The sequence below is a fragment of the Acanthochromis polyacanthus genome, chromosome 7 (genome assembly GCF_021347895.1).
Source record: "Acanthochromis polyacanthus isolate Apoly-LR-REF ecotype Palm Island chromosome 7, KAUST_Apoly_ChrSc, whole genome shotgun sequence".
Taxonomy (NCBI): Eukaryota; Metazoa; Chordata; class Actinopteri; family Pomacentridae; genus Acanthochromis; species Acanthochromis polyacanthus.
This window is the reverse complement of record NC_067119.1, coordinates 1,780,544-1,805,533: the sequence shown is the minus strand read 5'-3', so window position 1 is coordinate 1,805,533 and position 24,990 is coordinate 1,780,544. Positions and strand designations below refer to the sequence as shown.

At 38.4% G+C, this 24,990-nt stretch overlaps 4 protein-coding genes across 4 annotated transcripts in view; 2 read left to right on the top strand and 2 right to left on the bottom strand.

Annotated features, from left to right (window-relative positions):
• LOC127534835 (putative protein TPRXL) overlaps nucleotides 1–1,108 on the top strand; it is a gene marked incomplete at its 5' end in the record, with an annotated part of 5,103 nt that extends 3,995 nt beyond the window's left edge. The window contains 1 exon segment of the mRNA XM_051951096.1: nucleotides 830–1,108. Coding sequence (XP_051807056.1) covers nucleotides 830–1,108 — 279 coding nt within the window.
• A 2,986-nt stretch (nucleotides 1,109–4,094) lies between these two features.
• The window catches only part of LOC110946101 (protein mono-ADP-ribosyltransferase PARP14-like), a 108,663-nt gene continuing 87,767 nt past the window's right edge, over nucleotides 4,095–24,990 (top strand). The window contains exons 1-2 of the mRNA XM_051950570.1: nucleotides 4,095–4,280; nucleotides 5,409–5,493. The gene's annotated coding sequence lies outside the window, so the exon portion shown is untranslated. The remainder of the gene's footprint in view (nucleotides 4,281–5,408; nucleotides 5,494–24,990) is intronic.
• LOC110947503 (uncharacterized) lies at nucleotides 8,890–11,333 on the bottom strand. Its single transcript, XM_051951095.1, has 2 exons — nucleotides 10,510–11,333; nucleotides 8,890–9,055 (listed from the first exon to the last, which is right to left on the bottom strand). Exons 1-2 carry the CDS (start codon nucleotides 11,331–11,333, stop codon nucleotides 8,890–8,892), a joined length of 990 nt encoding a protein of 329 aa, XP_051807055.1.
• LOC110964162 (GTPase IMAP family member 8-like) overlaps nucleotides 11,351–24,990 on the bottom strand; it is a 61,816-nt gene continuing 48,176 nt past the window's right edge. The window contains exon 7 of the mRNA XM_051950584.1: nucleotides 11,351–12,102. Within this exon, the coding sequence (XP_051806544.1) occupies nucleotides 11,351–12,102 (752 nt within the window). The remainder of the gene's footprint in view (nucleotides 12,103–24,990) is intronic.

The following is a 24,990-nucleotide window of genomic DNA, read 5'->3' as shown; positions in this document are numbered from 1 at the left end:
TGATTTTTTTTGCATCTTTGTGGTTGTTTCTGTGTTTTGTGATTATTTTTGCATCTTTGTGCTTATTTTTGCATCTTTGTGGTTTTTTTGTCTTTGTGACTGTTTTTTGTGTCTTTGTTTTTGTCTTTTGTGTCTCTGTGTGTTTTCGTGTCTTTGTGTTTGTTGTTTTGTGTCTTTTGCGGCTGTTTTTTGCATCTTTGTGGCTGTTTATTGCGTTTGTGTGGCGTGCTTCTGTTGGCGTCACTCGTGACCGAAGCTTCAGACGTTCTAAAATCACTCTGGATGGAGGAGCAGCTCGTGTTTGAAGACTTTTAAGAAGCTCTTTTTAAATGCTCTTTGCTGCGTCTGTTTTCCTTTTAAGGCCTGAAGAGCTGCAGATTCCTGAGCTGCTCTGCTTTCACACATTTTTCTTTTTCCTGTTGCACAACGTTCAGCTGCAGAACGCTGCAACTCCTCACAGATAAAACCACATTAGAGCAGAGGAAGGTGGCAGAGTTTGATCTGTTTCTGAGCTACTGCATTTCAGATTTTATACTTTCACTTTGCATGTTTCTTGCAGGTTTTATTTGTGCATAAAACACGCTGAACTCATCAGAAATAAAACCTTCCTCTGAATTAAACATATGGACAGTAAGAGCTCACATGGAGGCGGCTCAGAGGCGATGAAAGCGTAAATTTATGACGTCTTTCTTTGTATTTTCTGCTTCTATCTGAAACTGTGGCTTGTGTTTTTTTTTACTCCTACTTTTGGGGTTGAGAATGTGAAAGTTGCACGTTTTGGAGCTTCATTCTTCAGCTGCTGAACTCTGTTTGTGAGTCCGTCCTGCAGCTTCATCATCCTGCAGCAGCTCCATCGCCCTACAGTCAGAACATAGTCGACATTCTCCGGCCGGTTCAGGCCTGTTCAGGGAGGAGCGTCTGCAAAACCACGACTCCCACAAACTCCCTCTGTGAGACTCTGAGGATCTCTGAGGATCCATCATGCAGCAGCACCAAGACCAAAAAAGGCGTGAAGACAGGAGGAACTTCCTGGACCGGACGGATGTCGGAGGGAATCCGAGCGTCGGCCTGCAGAGACTTGAACCTGATCCGTCCCCGTTTTGTTTAAAAGTGAACGAAGACAGAGGGATTATTTCTCATTAACGGCAGCGTTCAAGTCTCCACAGGCTGAAAAACTCTCATTCCCAGAAATAAAACCCGTCGGCTTCTACTCACTGAGTTTACAGATGTTCTGGAGCCACTTTGTCTCTTCTTAAAATATAAAAAATGTTAAAAATATTACAGCTGCAGGGCCACCGAAAAGAAAAAATACTGTAAAATAACAGACAAAAACGTCTCAGAAAAATACTGACCTTTTCCAGAATTAAATCCATTTTCTGTCCTTAATTTTATATCAGATAATGTGTTGATTTGCAGTGGTTATTTGAGTTATATTTTATTAGTTTTCATCACTTTCTGACATCTCTGATTCTATTGCTCCTTCATTTAAAGGTTTATTCCACCCAAAATGCTCTTTTCTATTCAAATACTTAAAGTTTTAAAAAATGTGTTCCACCAAAAATCCTGTTTTGCAGCATTTATTCATCTATTTGTGCTCATTCTGCATCTTTTTTAATTGGTTTGCTTCTCATCCTGGCCTCTTTGACTCTATGTGCCTTTAATTTGAAGGTTTATTCCATCTAAAATACTGGTTTCTATTCAAATGCTTATAGTTTTAAAGGCCTGTTTCTCTGAGGTTCTATGTTCTGTTCCAGTAGTCATAGTTTTAAAGGTACAGTCCACCCAAAGATATCACTTTCCCCCCCAAATGTGAACAATTTTAAAGGTTTATTCCGTTTAAAAACTACTTTCTATGCAAGTACATACAGTTTCAAAGATTTATTGCAACTAAAATCCAAATTTCTATTCAAGTATTGATAGTTTTAAAGGCTGATTCCACCCAAAATACTGCTTAATGTTCAGGTACATAAAATTGGTGAAGATGAATTCCAAATAAAATACCACTTATAGTCCAAAAACCTGCAGTTTTAAAGATTTGTTTGTCATAAAATACTAGCTTCTGTTTAAATATTAACAGTTTTAAAGGTTTATTCCACTTAAAACTACTTTCTATGCAAATACATACAGTTTAAAAGATTTCATGCAACTATAGTAGTACTTTCTATCCAAATCTCTATAGTTTTAAAGGTTTATTCCACCATAAATGTCATGTTTCTGTCTAAATACTAGTAGATTGTGTTCCTGTTCTGTCTCAGGTGTTTCTATTGTTTTGTCTATCAGTGAGGATCGATTAAATCAGAATAAAGCCTCATGGTGGTGAAGTGAATCCACCAAACTTCAGAGCTTTGTTGCCACCAAGTGGGATTCTGTTGTTACTGCAGCGTTTGACAGAGAACTCTGGAAGAACCAATAAAGAACATAAAACTGAGGATCTGCACCAGAGCAGCAGCAAAACTGAAGAATCAGGTAAATAATTCTGAGTTTAAACTGACGGTGATGTCAGGATAAAGAGCTTTTTTTAACGTGTAAATAATCAGATGGAGGAAATGCTAGGAGGCCACAGGACTGCTCTTCTGGTGACAGCGCCACCTACTGACCAAATTATCACTGGACTGGGACTTTTCTTGATTTCTTGCCTAGTTTTGAATCATTTTTTACTTTATCCTGTCATTTGGGATAGATTCTGTCATATAAGACCATTTTTGTCAGATTAAACACTTTTTGTGTGTGATTTAGGACTAATTGTGGAGTTATTTTGATTTTTGGGAGTGATTTTTGACATATTTTGAGTCATTTTATTATTTTTTGTCACGCTGAACACATTTTTTGGGGCGTTGGACAAATGCTTTCATGATTTTGGAGCATTTTCAATATCTTTGGGACAATCCTTTGTGGTATTTTCTTGTTAATGTTGAACACATGTTGAGTTATTTTGCTGTCTATTCATTTTTGGTCAGTTTGGTCTAATTTTTAGTCACTGTAAAACTTTTTCTTGTCATCTGGGAAAACTCTTGTCATACAGGACATTTTTATCACATTGTGGACACCTTTTTTGGGTTATTTAAGACTTATTTCTGTGTTATTTGTGACATTTTGGGAGTAATTTTGGACAAATATTGAGTCATGTTTGCCTAATTTTAGTCATCTTTAAGTTTTTCTTTCCATTTATGACAATTTTTGTCGTATGAAACTTTTTTTTGTGATTTTTGACAAATTTGAGAGTCGTTTTGATTCTGGACATCTGTAATGTTGGACAAATGCTTCTATGATTTTGGACAGTCTTTTTCATTATTTTGAGCACATTTTCTTGTTCATTTTGGACAAATGTTGAATAAATTAGATTTTGTCTTTAGTCATGCTTGATCATTTTTAAGCCATTTTTTATGACATACAGGACACATATTTATTTTTAATCACATTTAGATTTTTTTAGGTAATGTTGGACATTTTGAATTATTGAGTTATTTCTCTAAACATATGTTGTCACAGTACAATTTTGGGGGGTTGTTTTAATTATTTTTTGGTGTGATTTTAGACAAATATTGTGTTAGTTTTGAGTATTAACCCCCTCATTGTTCTGATGAGTTTTTCTTGTCTGGTTCATTTGTGTCTCCATTTTATACTGTTTGTAACTTTATAATGATTTCTTCTTGGCAGGTCTACGGAAAATAACACATTTTAATCTGGAGGGACTTCCTGGTTAAAGTAAAGTTAAATGAAAATAATTTTAAGATGTTAACTTTCCTTGTATTCTTTACTTTATCAGTTTTTATATAAAAATATGTCCCATGTTGACACTAGTATCTGTTGAAAAGTAAGTCTTCTCAGTACATTTTGTGTTTGATTATTCTTTATTTCTTCTGTATATTTTAGTGAAGGAGTTGCTGCTGGTTCAGTTTTATATAATAATACATAAACACTTCTTTTTGTTTTTCTCCTGGTTTCTGTCCTCATAAATCTCTGCCAGTCTGCTGTCTGCCGTCTTTCTTCATCTCCTGCCTCCATCTTTGTTTTGGTCCTTCCCGCCCTCCAACGGCCGCTGTCCAATCACAGCTCAGCAACCATAACAAGGCAGGAGGCCCATAGAGGCCTGTCAGAGGTCAAAGGTGAACGGAGCAGCAGAAATCCTCCTAGTTTAGAGCAAAGTGTGGTATTTTAGTGTTTTCCTGCAGCTGTAAGCTCCACAGCAGAGATGTGGGATGTGGATTAAACAGTGTGGAAGAGCTCAGTCAGCGCTGAATCCATCAGAGAGCCACAGAAACTCCTCCGTTTGCTCCAAGGTAAGACGCTAGCTAACGCAAGCTAATGCTAGCTAGCTTGGCTGACAGCTGTTAGCCAACAAAGACGCTGAATATTAATTTTTAATAATTATAATAGACTTATGGAACATGAGATTAAATCTATGGATCAAACTCACCATGTGGGAGCAAAAGTCTTGAAATAATTAATTTTTCTTGTCAGTGAGCTGAAGACATATTAGCTAATGGAGGCTACAGGGAGTCAAAGCTAAATGTTAGCTTCAAATAGAACAATATATTGACTTAATCTGCTGTGAAACATGAATGTTTTTTCTGCTTCTGTTTGTTCTGCTCTTGAATAAAGTCGTACGCTGCCTGATGCTGGTTTTGGGACTAAAACTGAAACTATTCAGCAATTAGCTCTGTGCTAATAAATGAATTGGTTTGTTTTTGTATTATTTTGTTATTTTTTCTTCCATTAGAACAGTTTAGTTTCTGTTATTTAAGCTTCTTTTTTAATTCTTTTCTTGAATATTTTCTTGTTTCTTTTGACATTAAACTGAATTTCTTTGAGTTGTGGACAAAACAAGACTTTTGTCTTCTTGGACTTTGGAGAAACATTGATTAATATTTTAAACATTTTCTGATATTTTATAGACCAAATATTTAATTACATAATTATGAAAATAATCCACAGATTAAACAGTAGAGAAAATAATTGTTAGATAAAGCCCTCATTGAACTGATCAGCTTTTCCCTCTTTATTAATGTCCTCTTCAGTCACTAAATATTCTACTGACTAATTATTCTGTAAATGGAGCTCTAATGCAGATTGTGTTCCTCTCTATTATCTTCTATCTGGTATTTATGAACTGTTACTGCAGATATTTTCTGTTTTTTCCTCCAGATATTGCTGTGATGTTCAGATCTAGATTTAAAGTATTAAATGTTTGCAGGTGCAGCAACAGGAACCACAGAGACTAAACAGAATCAGCTTTAATGGTCAAATACGTCCACAACATAGAAGGAATTCAGTTTGTTGTGTTGGTGTGGCCCTAGGAATGAGTTCAGAGGTGTGGAGTTGATTCCTGCATGTTTTTCAGGTTGATACCAGGTGGGGTGTTGCAGGTATTTAAACAAACCTTTGAGTTGTTGTTGTTTCCATCCCAGATCTCTGATGGTCTGCTGCCAGTTGCTGTGATTCTCCATCCTTTGGGACGCTGATGTGCCCTTCGCTTTGACTCCCAGGCAGCCGGTAAGACTGAGTCACTGCAGTTTGGTGTTTTATCTTCAGGATATTTAGAGCTTTAGATCAGTTCAGCATTTATTAGTGCAGTTAGTTAATGCTGCTTTGGGTTTGCTCATTTTTTCACTGTTTTCCTCATTAGAGACAGCAGTGAATTACAAAGTGAGTCTTTGTGGATGTTTGAATCATTTTTCATTGTTTGGTTTTTAATTCATCCTGGTTCACTCTAAATAGTAATTCAGGGGACTTGTTCCCAACATTCAATGAATGAATAGTTGGAGGATAAAACTCTGATTGACTGATTTAGATCAAACGTTGAAGTTTCAGACAGTATTTTGATGAGTTTGGCTCCAATAATAATATTGATAATTACTTCTACTTCATATTGGGAATAATTTAAACGTTTTGTTGGTTGTTGTCCAGATTTAGGTTTTGTGTGTTGAATTCCACAACTGCAGCTGAAAATTTAAAACAAGTTAATGAGACCAAAAAGACAAAAACTACTGAAGAAAATCTAACTGGAACAACTTAATAGTTTTAATGTTTTCCAACTTAAAACTTGTGTTTCTGCTGCCAGTCATTAAATAAGTTGTAATTAAATGAAAACTAATTCCTCCAACTCAGTGTAGTTTCTGGACAAGAGAGTTTCTACACAAACCAGTTTTTACCGACAACTCCTGATGGAAATGTGAGGAGAAATAACTTTGTGCTCCCAGACTGGTCTCTGATGGTCAAAGTGTAAACTGTCCATCAGCTTTTAGATGGTTTTAGCAGTGATTTTAGTGAGGACCTGTCAACATGGAACAATGGCTGCTCAGGGCACATGGACATACATGTGGATAGGAACATGGGTTTTAAACTCCTCAGCAGACTGAGGAGAAGAAAAGTTGTGTTCCAGACAGTGCTGGTGGACGTCTACTTTCCAAGTGTGCAGAACCACTGAGCGACATGTTCTCCTTCATCTTCAGTAAATCAGTCCAACTTCAGGAGGTTCCTGGTCTCTGTAGGGAACCAGAATTGTTCCAGTACCAAAGTCTGAAGCCCCAAAATGCCTCAAAGACTCTGTTGTTTCACAGATTGGTGCAAACGGTCACGTCTGAGTAGAAATGTGTCCAAAACAAGAATCAACAACAAACTAAAGTTTGAATCAAAGTGAGGATGTCTGTGAAAAGACTCACCATCACCTGTACTTTAATTTGAAAATTAGAAGTTTAATGTTGACATTTCTTTTATGAAAATGTTTTATTCTCGTTTTATTGGATCTGATTTAACTTCCTAATTTATCTGATGGTGACCCAGAAGAAAAAAGGTAAGTAGTAAAATCTATTTATAATATTTATTTTATTTTATTACAGTATTTTATTCTGTAGTTTTAGAGCATTGTGTAAATATGTACATCAGTGATATTTAAGTTTGTGACAGAAAGTTAAATCCTAATCAACAGGAATATTTATCCACCAGCAGCAGAGAACTGAAGCTAGCTAGCCAGTGATATTGTTAGCCTAACGTGAAGTTAGCTCTTTAGCTAGTGCTACAGCAAGCTGATGTAGCATAGCAGTCTTAAGTTAACATATAATCAGTAGTTAGCCTTTTAGACTGAAGATAATGCATCTGTTCTGCTAGTTTCTTATGTTACTGTATTAGATGATGGTGAATAAAACTGGTCAGTAATCTAACATTAGCAGGACGAGAACTTTTATATTCATTGGTGTCTAAGTAAAATGTTAAAGCATCTCTGAGTCATAAAATGTTCACAAAGTCTCAGTAACTTGAAGAACAAAGTGTAAAATCTCAGTGAAAGTTGATCAGACAGCAGCAAAGTTCTCCAACAGCGACCCACAGACTCATTAAAGCTCATTAAATACAAAACTGGTCTCATCTGAAAACTTTATTAAAGGCATTAAAGCTGCTCAGCATTAAAAGTCACTTTAGAGTGTTTTAGACACACAATTCCATGTTTAACTGCACAATATAATCATTTACTGTTGTTCCAATGAGGATTATTGGGATATTATCACAGTAACATCAGTACTACATAATACATCAGAACAGTGTATCACTGCAGAGAAACATTCATTCATCTTTTATAATGACAATACAGAACACCGCATAAAAATCTATCAGTCTGAAGTTAATACAACACTTATAAACATCAGTTCTTATATGAAAGAAGCAACGAAATACCGAAAAACCACAAAAGGCAATGATTCCCAACAAAACAGCACATAATAAATACAGTTTAAGAGAACAGAAACTTTCCTCTGACCTAAAAAAGTACAACCTAAACATCAGCTTGTTACACCTCCATTCTTATTGAGTTTTGCTTAATTTTCACTGTGAAAACCTTCGAAGTAAGACACTCTCTCTACCGTATAAAACTGATTTTAACATTTTAGTTATTTTAAAAATATTTTGTGTTCTGTAAAGTTCCAGATTAGAGCTCATAAAATTGCAGGAAAAAGGTAATATTCTACATGGTAACTGTAAAAAAAAAAAAAAAAAAAAAGAACAATCTGCAAATAGTTTTTGTTTTTACTGTATTTAAGTCCGCAAAATTATGATCATTTTTACAGATATTTGCTGGTATTTGATAGAAAGCATAAATCCATAACTTTTACTTTATATAGTTTTTTCATTTTTGCTAAATTAGAAATAATATCTCATGAAGTTGCAGAAAAAAGGTATTAACATGATGCCATTAAAAAAGACAACAAGAAGCAAAAGATAACGACAAAACTACAAATAATGTCCACATCAAAAATCGATATTTTCACAAATAATATTTTTTCTTTGAAATTTAACTCTAAAATGACTGTATTGAAATCAGCAAAAATCTAAATATTTTACAAATATTTGTTATTTGAGAGAAAATTTACGAATATGAAGGACTTAAAATTGTACATTTTAAACACTTATTTTACAAATATTACCTGTTTTGTTGGATTACAGATAATATCCAGTAAAATCACAGGAACATTAATTTACATGTTGACTGAAAAAAGAAACGGGCCAAAACTGTAAATAATGTCCACATTAAAAATCAGTAATTTTTACAAATAATGATTTATTCTTTTACTATTTGTGATCATAAAATGATGCTGTTGTACTCTGCTTAAATCAGGATATCCACCATTCTTTAGAACATTACAGCTGTCTTTTTTTTTTTTCTGGCATCTTTGCTGTCAGATTTTCACCGTTTTTCCCCCCCAGTATTACAAGGAACTATCATAGTTTTCACCGTTGATTGAATTTCCTGATCATCTTCAGTTGTACTGGAACCAGGAGCAGATATTGACAGGACAACGTAGACGGACTCAGACTTTTGTTAATCCAGCGGGTCGCCGATAAAGTTCACAATCTGAGCCGTGATGAAGCAAAAGTGACACAAAAAGGAGAATTTTGTTCTTAAAAGGTGAACTCTGGAAGGCTTGACTTGCTGATGCTGAGTTCATATTTGTTCACAGAAAGAGGTGTGAAGTTTGTCTCCAACGTCCTGAGCAGACGAGCTGCAGGCAAAGATCTGATAATTATGACGAGGGAAATGACTGCAGTGATCAAGAACTCTTTCATCCTACACAGATGCACACCATGAGTGCATTAAGATGATCTGAGAAACACCTGAGTCCATCCTTCCATGTTGAGATTCATAGCAGAGTGATCATGTCCTGACTGAGGAGACTCATTGAACACGTGTTAATGGTAGCTACCTGGGATCCCTAAGCTGTGATACATGTTAAGAAAGCTGCTGTCCTCATTTTTTTGATGAAAGAAAATCCTTGAAAGCCTGCCACCAACTCTCTCCTCCTTCCTTCAGAAGTTCATCTGTCAAATCACTGATTTCTTCTTCATGTTTTTTCTGCAGATTTTCCTTTTCCGTGTCATTTTCCACTTTCTTCAACTCCTCCTCTTGTCTTTCCAGTAAGTCGCTGATCTTTCTCAGATTTCCTGGCTTCTTGGACACAATTTTCACAAAGTCCTTCAGTTGTCTGTGACTTTTTTCTCGGTTTTCTTTTTCATTACAGGCTTTGAGTGCTGTTAGCACGTCGTGCTTCAGATCTTTCATTTGTTCAGCATGCTGTTCCTTCAGAGCTTCATAGGTCTCTGTTCAGGAGTTAAACTTGTGTCAAACAGTCCCGGAGTGTTGACCACGACAATAAGATGTCCGTCCACTTTACCCACTGACTTCTGACAAAGTTTGGTGACTGAAGTTTGACAGGCTTTGGCTGACTCCACAGTGAACAGAATCAGGGTGAAGTCTGTGACTTTAGAGCTGAATGTGTTCTGGATGGTCTCTAACTCTGCTTTAAGAGTTTGTCATGAGAATCAGTGAGGATTGTAGTTTTACAAGTGGTGCTGATGCAGTTCCTGATCCTCTGCTGTTGGTTTTACTCTGGGAAGAGGCTGTTTGTAAGTCTGGAGATGCAGAATTGTCCAGTGGATGACCGGTGAAGATCGCTGAATGTCAATATGCTCACAATAAAGTGACATCATTTTGGGATGTGGATGTAATGTTGTCTTTTTTCCCAGCACACTGGGTTTGTTCATGAGATGAAGCAGGACTGTTTCTCCTCTACACTCAAAAGTTTCTCTTTCAGCTCATTCATCTCTTTTTGGTGTTTTTTCTGCAGTTCATCCAGTTCTTCAGTGTCACCATCTTTGTCTTGGATCATGACTTTCTGTTGCAACTCATTCATTTCCTTTTCATGTTTCTGCTGAAGTTCATCCATTTTTTCTTTCTCATGTCTTTCATTGTCTTCCAGAAGTTTCTGTTTGTACTGGTTAAGTTTTTCCTCGTGCTGTTTCTGTAACTGTTCCAGTTCTTCTTTCTGTTTCTGATTCTGTTGGTTTAACAGTCTCAGTTTCAAGTCATTGATCTCTTGGTCGTGTTTGATGGACAGTCTTTTCTTTTCTGTCGGCTTTTCTTCTTTGGGCTGAGTTGAGCGATCCAACTCCTTCATTTCTTCTTTGTGCTTTTTCTTCAGTTTGTCAATTTCTTCCTTCTCTTCTTTTTTGTTTTCTGCAGACAGATCTTTTTCAAGTTTTTCCACCTCTTTTCGGTGTGATTCCTGCATCGTTGTTATTTTTTTCTTATTTTCCTTCTTCTGGGTCAACAGGGTCAGTATTAAATCTGCCATTTCTCCTTGGTGTTTGTTCTGCAGTTCATTGATTTCTTGCTTTTGACTTCTTTCTTTGTGTTCTGACAGATTCTTTAATGTTTCATATTCATCCTTCTTGTCCTGCAGGTTTTTCTTCACATCCTTGATTTCTTCCATGTGTTTGTCTATCTGAGCTGCAAAGTCTTTCTCCCTTTTTTCATTGAAATCATTGAATTCTTGAGCTTGTTTTCTGGCTTCCTCTTCAAACTTCTTCTTCAAATTCATAATTTCTGTCTTATGGCTTTGCTCCAGTTCTTTCCTCTTTTTCTCCTCCTGTTCTTTTCTGATTCTGTCGTCTTCTCTTCTTTGATTTTCATATTTTTCTGTTTCCTGGTCATGTTTTTCTTGGAGTTTCCTGAGTGTTTCTTGTTTCTCTTCATCTTCTTGTTTTCGTTTGTCCCTCAGATCATTTCTTTCCTCCTCCCAGGCCTTTTGTTGCTTCTCCAGTTCTTCTCTAGACTGTTTCAGCTCTCTGTCAATCGTTTCCTTTGATTTTGACTCTGATTTTAGTTTTTCCTCCAGATCAATAATGTTTTTCTTCCATTTCTGTTGTTGAATGTCTTCATCCTCTCTTTTCTTCCTGTCTTCTTCTTCTCTCTTTTTTTGTTCCTTCTTCCTCTCTTCAGATTGCCTGTTGATATTTTCCTGCAGTTCTTGGAGTTCTTTGTCTCTCTGCTGTCTTTCAAGCTCCATTTCTGCTGTCTGTTCTTCTATTCTTTTTTCATTTCTTCTTTTTCTTCCTCATGTTTTCTTCCCAGTTCCTCCATCATTCTCTTCATCTCTTCTTCCTTCTCCTTCAGGTTTTTCTCCATTTCTTTCCGTATAGCTGCTTCAGCTTCTTGCAGCATCTCGTTGGTGAAGCAGCTTCCTCCATTTTCCTTCACCATGGTGTCGATCTTTGTTATCAGCTCACTGACTTGTGTTTGGTTTTGTTCATCATAGTTACTAAACACGTGGTATCTTCCTCCACAGTCAGAGATCAGCTTCTTAAAGGAATCATCACATTCTGTTTCAATGTATTCTTCAATTGACTGATTGTCATGTGTTAGTGAATCTCCTCTTGTGAAAAGAATGATGGTGAACTTCTCTGAATTCTTTCCAAAACCTTCTTTGATGAGTTTTAATGTCTCCTTCTCCTCTGGTGTGAATCTGCCGATCTGTAACACCAGCAGGAAGACATGTGGTCCTGGAGACAGAAGACTGATGCATTTCACCATCTCTTCATTTACTTCTTCATTAGACAAATTGCTGTCAAACAGTCCAGGAGTGTCGACCACGACAACAGGACGTCCGTCCACTTCACCCACTGACTTCTGACAATGTTTGGTGACTGAAGTTTGACAGGTTTTGGCTGTGAACTTTATTTTCCCCAGAATGGTGTTTCCTGTTGCACTCTTTCCATTCCCAGTCTTCCCGATCAGAACAATCCTGAGACTCTCTGAGGTCTGCTGCTCTTCATCAGCTGTGAAACCAAACAGAATTATTTAAAATATGAACTTTGTGTAGAACAGAGTTTAGGAGAATCAGCTGAAATAGAAACACTGAAATACTTACAGGTGACCACATGAGGGTTTTTCAGTTTCTTGTTTTCAGCCTCCAGTTTTAGGATCTTTTCCATTTGGCCATGAGCAAACGTTCCTGTTGTGTAGCTGTGAGGTTTCTGATCTGACAGTCTCATCTTGTCCACTTGATCCAGAAGCTCTGGGATCTGCTGCTTGTCCTTCATGCTGACAACAACAGATCTTCCTCCACAGCTCTGACAGAGCTCCTGGATGTCTCTGTTCTGTCTGATAAAGTCAACAACAGCTGGAGCTGTAGGATCTGACTCCACAGTGAACAGAATCAGGATGAAGTCTGTGACTTTAGAGCTGAATGTGTTCTGGATGGTCTCTAACTCTCCCTTGTCTTCATCAGTGAGTGGACCCACAGATAGGACCAGGATGAAGGCATGGACGCCCTCAGGATCACAGAGGGAGATACACCTGAATGATTCCTCCATCACTGCCTTCTGAGGTTTTCCATACAAGGCAGGCAGCTCCAGCAGGGAAACCCGACGTCCACACACCTCTCCCTGGGTTTTAACACACTCTGATGAGTCTTCAGGTCCACCAAACTTTCTTTGTCCCAGAATAGCATTGACTGCTGAAGTCTTCTCAGCTCCTCTTCCACCACACAGGACCAGGTTCAGAGGAGTTTTTTTCTGCTCAGATGTTGGTTTCATGGTTAAACCAGCATCTTCAGATTGCTCACCACTCAGGTATTCTCTGCTGTTCTCTTTTACGATTTGGCTCAAACGTGTCAGCAGCTCTGAACGTTCCAGGTTCTTCTGATACAAGTATCTGTATCTGCACTCTCTGATCAGGTCTCTAAAGAACGGATTCTTCATGAAGTTTTCAAATGAGCTCTCCTCTCTGGATGCTGAAATCAGAACCAGTGATCGATCAAATGATTGATCACTGAATAGTTCCAGGACTCTGCAGATCCTCAGTCTGTGTGCTCTAGTGAAGTCTTCAGGCTGTAGAACCAGCAGGAACACATGAGGTCCAGGATCAGAGGGTCTCACACAGAGTTCTACATGTTCTCTTAGTTTGTCTTCAGAGATGTTTGGATTCAGCAGATCTGGAGTGTTGATGAGGACTATTTCTTTCTCCTTTATCTGTCCTCTGACTCTCAGACATTGGTTTGGTTCTTCTTTAGTGTTGAACTTGGTCTCTCCCAGTAATAAGTTCCCAACAGAACTCCTCTCAGACCAGCTGTTCCCCAACAGAACAACCCTCAGCTCAGACACTGGAATGAAGACAAATAAAGCATCGCAAATTGAGCAGAGAATCAGTGAACGTCAGTCCATGGAATAAAACAGTCAGATCATAGTTTAATGAAATTTAAATGTGAGATTTGTTTGTAAGTTTTAAATTTCTGTGATGAGAAGCAGAACTTAACATCAAACTTTAACTCTCAAAGAACACATCAGGCCTGCTTCAGATAAAATGTAATCTTTTAAATAGGGCTGGGTGGTATGGTCTAAAAAAAAAACTCATTTTTTTTTCACAAAAAATCCTAATTCACGATTTATCCGACTTTTTTTTTTTTACCCCCCACCTAAACTCAATTTGCAGATGACAAAGAAATTGTTCAAAACAAGTTTCAACTTTATTTTGTTTAAATTTTCCCTTCTGGGGTTTAAGTTACATAAACAAGCCACAAAAAAGGAGAATGCTAGCAAGCTTTCAAAATGACTCGATGCACTGTAAAACTAACTTAAAAAAATAAAACATTAAATTATAAGATCCTTTTTTGAGGTTGATAAAATGAAGTGCAAACAAAACTCTGTTACCTGAACGTGTGTGTGTGTGTGTGGGGGGGGGGGGGGGGCAGGGGGACGTTTTGATGAGAAAATCCATTTTCATTCAAACAAATCGACGTCAAGTACAAAATCGAATTAATCGATAAAATCGATTTATCATCCAGTCCTACTTTTAAAACTCACTGTCAGGTGGCAGGAATTCAAAGCTGTTTCTGCGCTTCAGGAGTCGTTTATCTTCTGGAGCTGTGAGGATAAAGAAAAACAGAATGTAAGTTTCTTAATTTTTCAGAACACTGCTGGCAGCAAACTGTTTAATCTGTGGTTTTATCAGAAACAGGACAAGATGTTTTCTAATCTTCTCTCTGCATTAACTGTTGCTGAGCTGCCTGCAGTGTATTTAAGTTGTTTCTGACAACATGAGCTCTGGTTCTTCCTCCACTTAGTCCAAAATAACATTTATTCAGTTCAACAACTGTGTAGAAGAAATGAACTCTCAGGTAACATCCAGGTGCCATAAATCCTGAATGGACTCACCAGGTGCTGCTGCCATGCTGCCCTCTGCTGGAAACCCACCAGAAAGAAATCACATCTGTTGGATTAAAACACAGAGTGAGATTAAACAGGAAGCTCTACCTTCATTAGTCTGTCTGCTCTGACATGTTGGTGGATAAACTCTGAAATAATGTCTGGACTCAACAAAAACTGTTTCCATCAATCTTTATGACCTCAGACAGACTTTCAATGGAATTATGTTCAACCAACAAACTACATTAAATTACTGGAATTACCTTATTTCATGATTGGCAGCAGAAAGAAAAACATTAATAACTTATAAAAATAAGTATTTCCACATTTTTAAAATGATTTCTGAAGTGTTCCATATTTATTTCCTGTATTTATTTACAGAAGTTTTCAAACTGTCAGATTCAAATGAAGCTGCTCCAGTGTTTATATTTAGAGACTTTAAATCCTGAACTCAACATGAAGAAAAATGAAGTTATCAAGACACTTTCATTCATTTACCTCAACTTGAGTTTACTTTTAAACCAACTAACACAGAGATTAGTTTAAATTACACTAAATATGAAGTTGATGCAACGTTATTTTGTCAACACAACCAATGAAAATAAAGTTTGTAACTTCAAAGTCTAAATGAGATTTTTATCTTGTAACTCTGCAGTTCTCTAAGTGGAGGGAACAGGTTCTAGGAATGACTTTTTACACTGCAGACTTCTGGGAGATTTGTCTAATTAGTTAATTAGTCATTTAAAGGAATAAAAATCCAAGTTTTACGTCAAACCCTGGACTTGTTGTGGATTCTCAGAGACATTTCATCTCATCAGGAAGGTTTCTGCAGCTTCCACTGACTGGAGGGAAGAAGTTGTGTTTTGCTGCCATCTGTGGTTCAAAGCTGTTTCACCTTTAACACACCTGAGAAGTGGAAGCACAGCCAGCAGTGATGTCACAGAGTCCTGGAGTTCACCTGAACATCACTGCAGCAAGGTGAGCACTTCAACAGAGAGGATTTCCACAGGTGGAGTTCCTCTTTAATGTCTGAGTTTACTTCAGGTGTCATACAGCGACGTAAAGACTCATTTAAAGACTTAAAATGCTCCCAGTGCTTTGATCTTTTAATGTCTGACATTTTTGTGACTAAAAATGTTTAATTTTGGAAATATGTGAGCTCAACATGAAGACTTTTGCAGCTTTATGGATATTTTTATCAGTGTGACAAATGGAGAGTTGTTTTTGAGATTTCTTTGTTTTTTTTTACCTGCTCAAACAAACACACATGTATCTCCATAAGCACATGAATCTGTATTACAGTGTAGTTTGTAAACATGCTGTCTGTCTTCATGGTCAGTAAGTCCACCTCATTACTTCTACCAGTCTCACTCAGTTTGTTGTCTTGTGAGTTCATCTTGACTGTTGATTATTCCTGTTTTAGTCCATAAACTGTTTTGTTTAGATTGAATTTACCCCGTAAGATGTTTTTTCTGTGTAAAATACAGAATAACAACCATCAGTCATTATCTGTGTCCAGCTGCTGTCCAGTCTGAGTTTACTTACTGAGGATGATGAACACAGAGGATTTCTTCTTTGGAGAATCAAAAACATCTGGAAATACAAAGATAAGGTAACTCATCATATTCATCTGTGTATTTCTATGTGTTGTGCAGTTATATCATTTAAATAAAACTGACAATATAACCTGCATCACATGGTAGAAGACTGACAAATGCATGTAAAATAGTTTTTGTCTTTATGCTGATTTAAATGTTCAAACTAACAACTGCAAACAGAAAACCTGTTTTTGGTGGACACTGTTCTTCTATCTGAAATATTTCTATACAGCTGATGAGGGCTGCATGATTCTGGACAAAATGAAAATCAGGATTATTTAGATCAATGCTGAGATCACAGTTTTTATCATAATTATTGGTGGATATTTTATTTGCTTAATGATAGACTCAGCAGTTTACAGATGTTCCCTAAACGCCTCACAGTCATCAGTAGAAGCTGCTGGTTGTTTGTGCTCAGAGAAGCTTCTAGTCTCCATGAGTTACTGCAGATCACAGCGTTGATGCAGAAACCATGAATCTGCAGCACTAAATGCAGCGTTTTCTGATCAACAGTCAGCACCATAGTTCTATGGAGTGAGAACAGTCTCATAATTCACAAATGCACACAGAAGAACTCACACATGTGAACTGGGGTTCACAAATGTAAACTGCAATCCACAAATGCACACAGAAGAATTCACACATGTGAACTGGGATTCACAAATGTAAACTGCAATCCACAAATAAATTAAGAAAGTTCACAAATGTATTTCTGCATTCACAAACTGCTTTTGTGTGTGAATCTTTTTTCAGACTGCTCTGCCGTCAGCTCGATCCACAAATGCATTTTTTTCAACACGGAAGTTTCTGTAGCCAATCAGATGTCTCCCTCCTTTCAGCCAATCACAAAAACTCACCCCACGTGGGGGTGGGTGTACTGTTCAGCCAATCATATGAACGCGTCCGCACAGCGTTATACTTGACCGTGTCATTGGGCTGAAGAGTGAAGCTGCCCGTCGGAGAGACCATGGCGTCTGATGGGGACAATAGACCCTTTATTTGTTTACAAACATTGTGACGTTTTTTTGTGGGCGGGGCTTATGCTGGAGGCAAAAGCTGAGCGAGAAGTCAAGCGGGACTGGGAGTTTATAGTTTGCGCTGGGAGTTTGCAGCGCAAACTCGAGCATTTTTAACCCGTTAAACTTCAGTGTACCGCCGGCGGTACACCTACTAATTTGCATAGGAATTTAAAGAATGTCCGAAGACTGCAAACGTGATTATATAAACATTATACGCCGATGGAAAGCTTAGATTCTCATGAATCCGCCGGTATAAACCACTTTCAGATGTGATTACCACAGCGGATAATAAAAACACATTTGTCCGACAAACAACGAATATCCATCCATCCGTTCTCTGTACACGGCTTCAACGTACACAGCGCGACTCACATTTCCGGGTTCATTATTACACACAGATGAAAATATTCCACAAAAAACGGCCATAATCCAACCTTGGACATCCAGACGAAACAAGCCAGTAAACTATTTTGTCCAAAACATGTCTTGAAGTCGGTATAAAATCCACGAATCGGTCGTTTTAAAGGAAATGCACCTCGCGATGCGCGTCCAATATTCCCTGTATTTCTCGTCATATTTAACGGGTTATTGTTTTTGATTGTATTTTTTTTGTGTGTCTTGTTGTGTCCTTGTTCTTATGGTGTGTGTATTTGGACCCAGTGTCTGGAATAAAGCTGAACTGAATTGAATTGAATTTAATATTTTTTATTTACAAATAGAGTATTAGCGATTTTTTTGTACTGAAAATGGCTGGAATTGACTGCAGCTGATCGTCTCTGTCCAGTCTTTTCGCCTCAGTGCATTTTACCACAACTGTCTTCGTTCCCTCTGAGCACGAGTGTTCGGTGGAATCCTATAAAACTTTAATTTGCGTTCGCCAATGTAATTCCTCCTATTCTGGCATCCAAAAACACAGCAGGACGACATTTTAGAAAAGTTGATGAGGCCTAGTCTCTATCACATTGAGACTAAACAGTGGTAAAAGTACTGGTATTAACCGTGGCATGTTCCCTAAACAGTGGCATTAACCGTAGTATCTCTGGTGGCATCTCCAGAGGCCACTGGAAATGCCGCTGCGGCAGTGGCATCTCGCCCAAACAGTGGCATTAACCGTGGCACCGCGGCGGTGCCACAAAAAGTGTCACTGCTCGCTGCCAGTGCCACAAATCGGACCTGCTGTCTCTCCAGAGACGATCAGCTGCAGTCAATTCCAGCCATTTTCAGTACAAAAAATCGCTAATATTCTATTTGTAAATAAAAAAAATATGACGAGAAATACAGGGAATATTGGACGCGCATCGCGAGGTGCATTTCCTTTAAAACGACCGATTCGTGGATTATATACCGACTTCAAGACATGTTTTGGACAAAATAGTTTACTGGCTTGTGTCATCTGGATGTCCAAGGTTGGATTATGGCCGTTTTTTGTGGAATATTTTGTTTTGTGTGTAATAATGAACCCGGAAATGTGAGTCGCGCTGTGTACGTTAAAGCCGTGTACAGAGAAAGGATGGATGGATATTCATTGTTTGTCGGACAAATGCGTTTATATTACCCGCTGTGGTAATCACATCTGAAAGTGGTTTATACCGGCGGATTCATGAGAATCTAAGCTTTCCATCGGCGTATAATGTTTATATAATCACGTTTGCAGTCTTCGGACATTCTTTAAATTCCTATGCAAATTAGTAGGTGTACCGCCGGCGGTACACTGAAGTTTAACGGGTTAAAAATGCTCGAGTTTGCGCTGCAAACTCCCAGCGCAAACTATAAACTCCCAGTCCCGCTTGACTTCTCGCTCAGCTTTTGCCTCCAGCATAAGCCCCGCCCACAAAAAACGTCACAATGTTTGTAAACAAATAAAGGGTCTATTGTCCCCATCAGACGCCATGGTCTCTCCGACGGGCAGCTTCACTCTTCAGCCCAATGACACGGTCAAGTATAACGCTGTGCGGACGCGTTCATATGATTGGCTGAACAGTACACCCACCCCCACGTGGGGTGAGTTTTTGTGATTGGCTGAAAGGAGGGAGACATCTGATTGGCTACAGAAACTTCCGTGTTGAAAAAAATGCATTTGTGGATCGAGCCGACGACAGAGCAGTCTGAAAAAAGATTCACACACAAAAGCAGTTTGTGAATGCAGAAATACATTTGTGAACTTTCTTAATTTATTTGTGGATTGCAGTTTACATTTGTGAGTTCTTCTGTGTGCATTTGTGAATTATGAGACTGTTCTAACTCCATACAGTTCAGCCTGATGTTCTGAAAAACAGCTTTTAGAGAATTTAACTAACGACACAAGGCCCAGTTTACTAAACCCAGTTTCCCCAGTTTAACCAGTGACTCAGTTCAGTTTTACCCACAGTGATGAAGAACTCCTGCTGGGTTTTCTCACTTCACTTCTCTGACTGAATACAGACACGTACAAGTTCATTCATTCTTCATTCAAAAACTAAACAGAAAAACGGCCAAACCACCAAAGAAAACCTGAAATCTCATCAGATCAACAGTCAAATTCCTGTTCTGCAACTACAATTAACTGCTGATTCCAGTGTTTCAGAGACAGATATTTTATAGGCGTGGCTTTTCAGGACCCTAACAACTAACCAGGACATAAACAATTGGACAGTTTTGTCTATTAAATGAGATTTGTGCTGTTCTATCCAAAAATATCTAGAAATAAGAGGCATTCTCATTTTTAAAGTCATGTGCTGTGGGGTATAAGAAAGAAAAACTACGGCGCAGTTGGAAGCAGTGAAGCTGTGATCACTGATTCCTGTTAAAACATGTTAAAGCAGCAGACAGGAGACCAGCACACGGTGAGAACGTTATTTAAGAAGAAGTTCACCAAGCTGTGTGAGAACAGAATACCAAAGTGTTGCAGTATAACATCAATATATTGATACAGTATTGGACGGTTTACATCACATTGTAGCTACAGTGCCTATCATAAGTATTCACCCCCTTTGATGTTTTACCGTTTTATTGCTTTCATAAATCAATCATGGTCAATAAAATTTAGCTTTTTTAACAAAAAAAATTCTTGGAAAAAACTCTTTAATGTCAAAGTGAAAACAGATTTCTATTAAGTAATGTTAATGAAAGAAAATTATATAAATGAAAATAATTGTTTGCATAATTATTCACCCCCTTTTTAATGTAATGGTCTAATTCAATAGAGGTCCATCAAATTGTTGCCAATAGTCTCACAATTAGTGGAATGAAGATCACCTGAGTGGTGTGGGTGTGTTTCAAGTGATTGAGTTGTAAAACAGCTGTCTGAAGGGTCCAGAGAGTGGTTGATCAGTATTCCTGGCTACCATTACACCATGAAGACAGAAGAACACTCTAAGCAACTCAGGGAAAGGGTTATTGAGAAGTACAATTCAGGGGATGGTTACAAAAACATTTCCAAGGCACTGAACATCCCCCGGAGTTCAGTGAAATCAATTATCAAGAAATGGAAGGAATATGGCACTTGTGTGAATCTGCCTAGATCAGGCCGCCCTCGTAAACTGAGTGACCTACAAGTAGGAGACTAGTGAGAGAAGCCACCAAGACCCTACTACTACTCTGAAGGAGTTACAAGCTTCAGCTGCTGAGATGGGAGAGACTGTGCATGTAGCAACTGCTGCCCGGGTTCTTCACCGGTCAAAGCTTTATGGGAGAGTGGCAATGAGAAAGCCACTGATGAAGAAAAGTCATATTAGATCTGGACTAGAGTTTGCCAAAAAGCACGTGGAAGACTCCATGGTCAAGTGGAAGAAGATTCTTTGGTCTGATGAGACCAAAATTGAGCTTTTTGGCCATCAGACAAGACGTCATGTTTGGCGGAAACCAAACACTGCACATCACCAAAAACACACCATCCCCACTGTGAAGCATGGTGGTGGCAGCATCATGCTGTGGGGATGTTTCTCAGCAACTGGACCTGGAAGGCTTGTAAAGATAGAGGGCAGAATGAATGCTGCAAAATACACTGAAATCCTGGGGGACAATCTTTTTCAGTCTGCAAGAGAACTACGTCTTGGGAGAAGATTTATTTTCCAGCAAGACAATGATCCAAAACATACTGCAAAAGCTACACAGGAATGGTTAAAAAAGAACCAGGTAAATGTTCTGGAGTGGCCGAGTCAAGGCCTTGACCTCAATCCTATAGAGAATTTGTGGCTGGACTTGAAAAGGGCTGTTCATGCCCGATACCCGCACAACCTGACAGAGCTTGAGTAGTTTTGCAAAGAAGAATGGAGCAAAATTGCAGTGGGCAGATGTGCAGACTGACTGAGACCTATCCACACAGACTCACTGCTGTGACTGCAGCCAAAGGTGATCTACTAAATACTGACTTGAAGGGGGTGAATAATTATGCAAACAATTATTTTCATTTATATAATTCTCTTTCATTAACATTACTTTATAGAAATCTGTTTTTACTTTGACATTAAAGAGTTTTTCCAATAAATTTTTTGTTAAAAAAACTAAATTTTATTGACCATGATTGATTTATGAAAGCAATAAAAGGGTAAAACATCAAAGGGGGTGAATACTTATGATAGGCACAGTACACTGTCCTATTTAACATATTGGATTTGAAATGCAGCAATTTAGCAAAATTCAGGACATTCATGTTCAAACCAGCAGCAGAAGTCTGTTGTCATACTACTGTAAACTGTGATGTCATTGAGAAAACACATCAATTCCTTTCACTAAAACACATGTTGTCAGGATTCTGTATTTATTGTGTTTTGGTTGTTACTTTTTCCTGTTTTTCCCTTCTGTGTTTTGGTCTCTTTGTCTCCCTCTGTCTGTAGCTTTCTGCTTTCTTTGTTCTTGGTCACTGATTGCTGTCACCTGACACAAATCAGTTCAGATTCATCTCACCTGTGTTCCCCTTCTGTATTTAAGCCCGGTCATTGTGTTCAGTGTTCGCTGGCTCATTGCTTGTCTTGGACTCACCCTGTTTCCATCTCTGTTCCCTCCTTTCCCCTGGATTGTTGCTCACAGGATTACACCGTTTCTCCCCTGTTTGGATTCATTTTTGGACTCTGTGATTTTCATTTGGCCTTCAGTTTGTCTGTCCCTGGTGTGTGAGTATTTTCCTCAGTTCTTTAGTTTGCTGTTGTTTTGTCATAGAAGCCATCTCAGTCTCGTTTTCAGTTCGCCGTTGTTTTATTTAAATAAACCTTTTTTCATAAAATAAGGCCGTCTGTCTAGTGTGTCTGCATTTGGGTTCTCCACACGCCATCAGCCCTGACACATGTTCTGGGTCTCCCAAATAGCTCAGCTGGCTGAGCAGGTGATCTGTAAACTGATCTGTGAACTCTGATGCAGCGGCCTGGGTTTGCAATGCACTGATTCTATAGAATACAAAGTTGATTCACTTACAATGTCCCAGTGAAATAAATAAATCCTGAATAACGGGGAAGTCAGATGGAAGCATAGACATTCTGGAGGCAGGAATGAGAAATCACTGGTTAAGATGTGGTCTGATGTCTTTAGAATCTCGTAGTTTTACTTGAAATGTGTTTGAAAGCAACACAATTCAGATCCAGCTGTTTAACTGCAGTAATCTATGAAAACAGTAGTAGTGATTCTCGTGCTGTTTCTGTCTGTCGGACTGAAGCCACAGACTGTCACCAGTTAGTCTGGTGTAGATCATCACACTCTACAGAAGCTAGGCTCTATTTCCACTCAGTTAGGTGGAAGTCCTCATTAAACCGAGTATTTTACTGGTAGACTGAACAACAGTGAGTCAGAAAAGAGCAATAACTACACACATGGACAACACTGTTGGTAATGAAAGAAAAACCTACAACGGTCACAGAAATAATTTGAATCTGACAAAAGTAATAATAAATAAAAATTCGATAAAAATGAACCAATTAAAATCAGGCATTGCTTTTGAACTGTGGTTTAACAGAATTATTTAAAAAATAAACTCCTGAAACAGGCCTGGACTAAAATGATGGTCCCTTTAACTTAATGTTTAGTTGCAGAACCTCTTGAGGCGATCACTGCAATCAAACCATTTCTGTACCTGTCAGTGAGACTTCTGCTCCTCTCAGCAGGTATTTTGGTTCACTCCTCATCAGTCGATGCTCCAGTTGTCTGAGGTTTGAAGGGTTCCTTCTCCAGATGTTTCAGCTCCTTCTACAGGATTTAGATCAAAGCTCATAGAAGTTCACTTCACAATAGTCCAATGTTTCCTCTTAGCCATTCTTGGTGTTTTTAGTTCTGTGATTTGGCTCATTATCCTGTTACAGACCCATGACCTGTGACTGAGACCAAGCTTTGTGACACTGGGCAGCACATTTCTCTCTAGAATACCTTGATAGTCATCAGATTTCATTGAACCTGCACAGATTCAGACTCCCTGTTCCAGATGCAGCAAAGCAGCTCCAGAACAGAACAGATCCTCCATGTTTCACAGAAAGGACACTGTTCTGTTCTTGATGTGCTTCTAGGGGAACCATCATTTATGTCCAGGCCTGTTTCAGGAGTTTATTTTTTAAAATAATTTTGTTAAACCACAGTTTAAAAGCAATGTCTGATGCTGATTGGTTAATTTTCATCGAATTTTTAGTTATTATTACTTTTGTCAGATTCAAATTACAGCCCCTGTCAAAGGTTTTAGGACACGGTCTCATTCAAATAAACCAGAACCTGTCCTACAACTTTAGACAGGGGGTGTATTTCATCACATGGATGTGATCAGGGCAGGACTCTGATCATACATGTAAAGTTTCAGGCAGATTGGAGCATGTTCAGGGCATTTACACAGCATTTGAAATTTCATGGCGAAGGATCCAAATTCCAGAGGCCGCCACGGACACGCCCTCTGACTTTGGAAAAAGATTTTAATAACTTTGGATCATTAAGGCCTCCTGTATGTACTGGCCCAATTTGAGGTGAATTGGAGTTTCCCCCTAGGAGGAGTTCGCTCTAGAAAAAATGAAAAATGGGCAAAATCTGACATTCAACGCAAAATAGCTCACTTCCTGTTGGGTTTGGAATGTGGCTGTCACTGACTTTTTTGTTCAGCCTGATGTGCTGCATATGTGTACCAAATCTGGTAGATACACCCCCTGTCAAAGGTTGTAGGACAGGTTCTACTTTATTTGAGTTTTACTTTCATGAACCGAGGCGTGTGCATCAGTGGGATTAATGTTAAAACTGACATCAAGAACATTTAAACAGTTTACTGACGTGTGTTTTGAACAGGCATCTGCACAGTCACCTATGATCTATACTGCTGTTGTAACAGCTGCCTCGCTCACTGAATATCACCACTTCATCTTGAACACCAGTCCATGAGCTGCTGCTGATCTCAGACTACGCTTTTCCCCGAAACCTCATCAGCTCATCTCAGTCATCACAACATAACGATCCTTTGCATCTAATAAACAATCAGGCTTAGAACCAATGTTGTGGTTCTTACTAGATAGCTGTAAATTCAACATGACACACAGTTTAGAATCACAGAGATTCTCTCAGACCTACTTTATAAAACAAACAGAAAACTTCATAAAATCCAGACACGTTCCTAAATAAACATTCTGTAAAAGACACCAACAATAAACCTGTCAGTAGAAACTCTCTGCTGGACTCACCTCAGAAACGTCCACTCAGACTGATGACAGGAGTCAGAATGAGGCTGACTCACCTGTGCTGAATCTGGACAGGTGAGCTGCTGTCTCCTTGTCTCTGGGTCCTAGTGCCCTCCAGTTGCACTGCCTCTGTTCTTCTGGGATTATTTTGGCTTTAATGTTGGTGTAAAATGTCTGGAAGCACAATCAGTGAAATGATCCACAGTTATTAGTTGAACAGTGTTTCTGTTCCACAGCAGAGTGGAAGCAGTATTTTAATGCTGTTCATTCAGATGGAGCTGATTATCTGCAGAA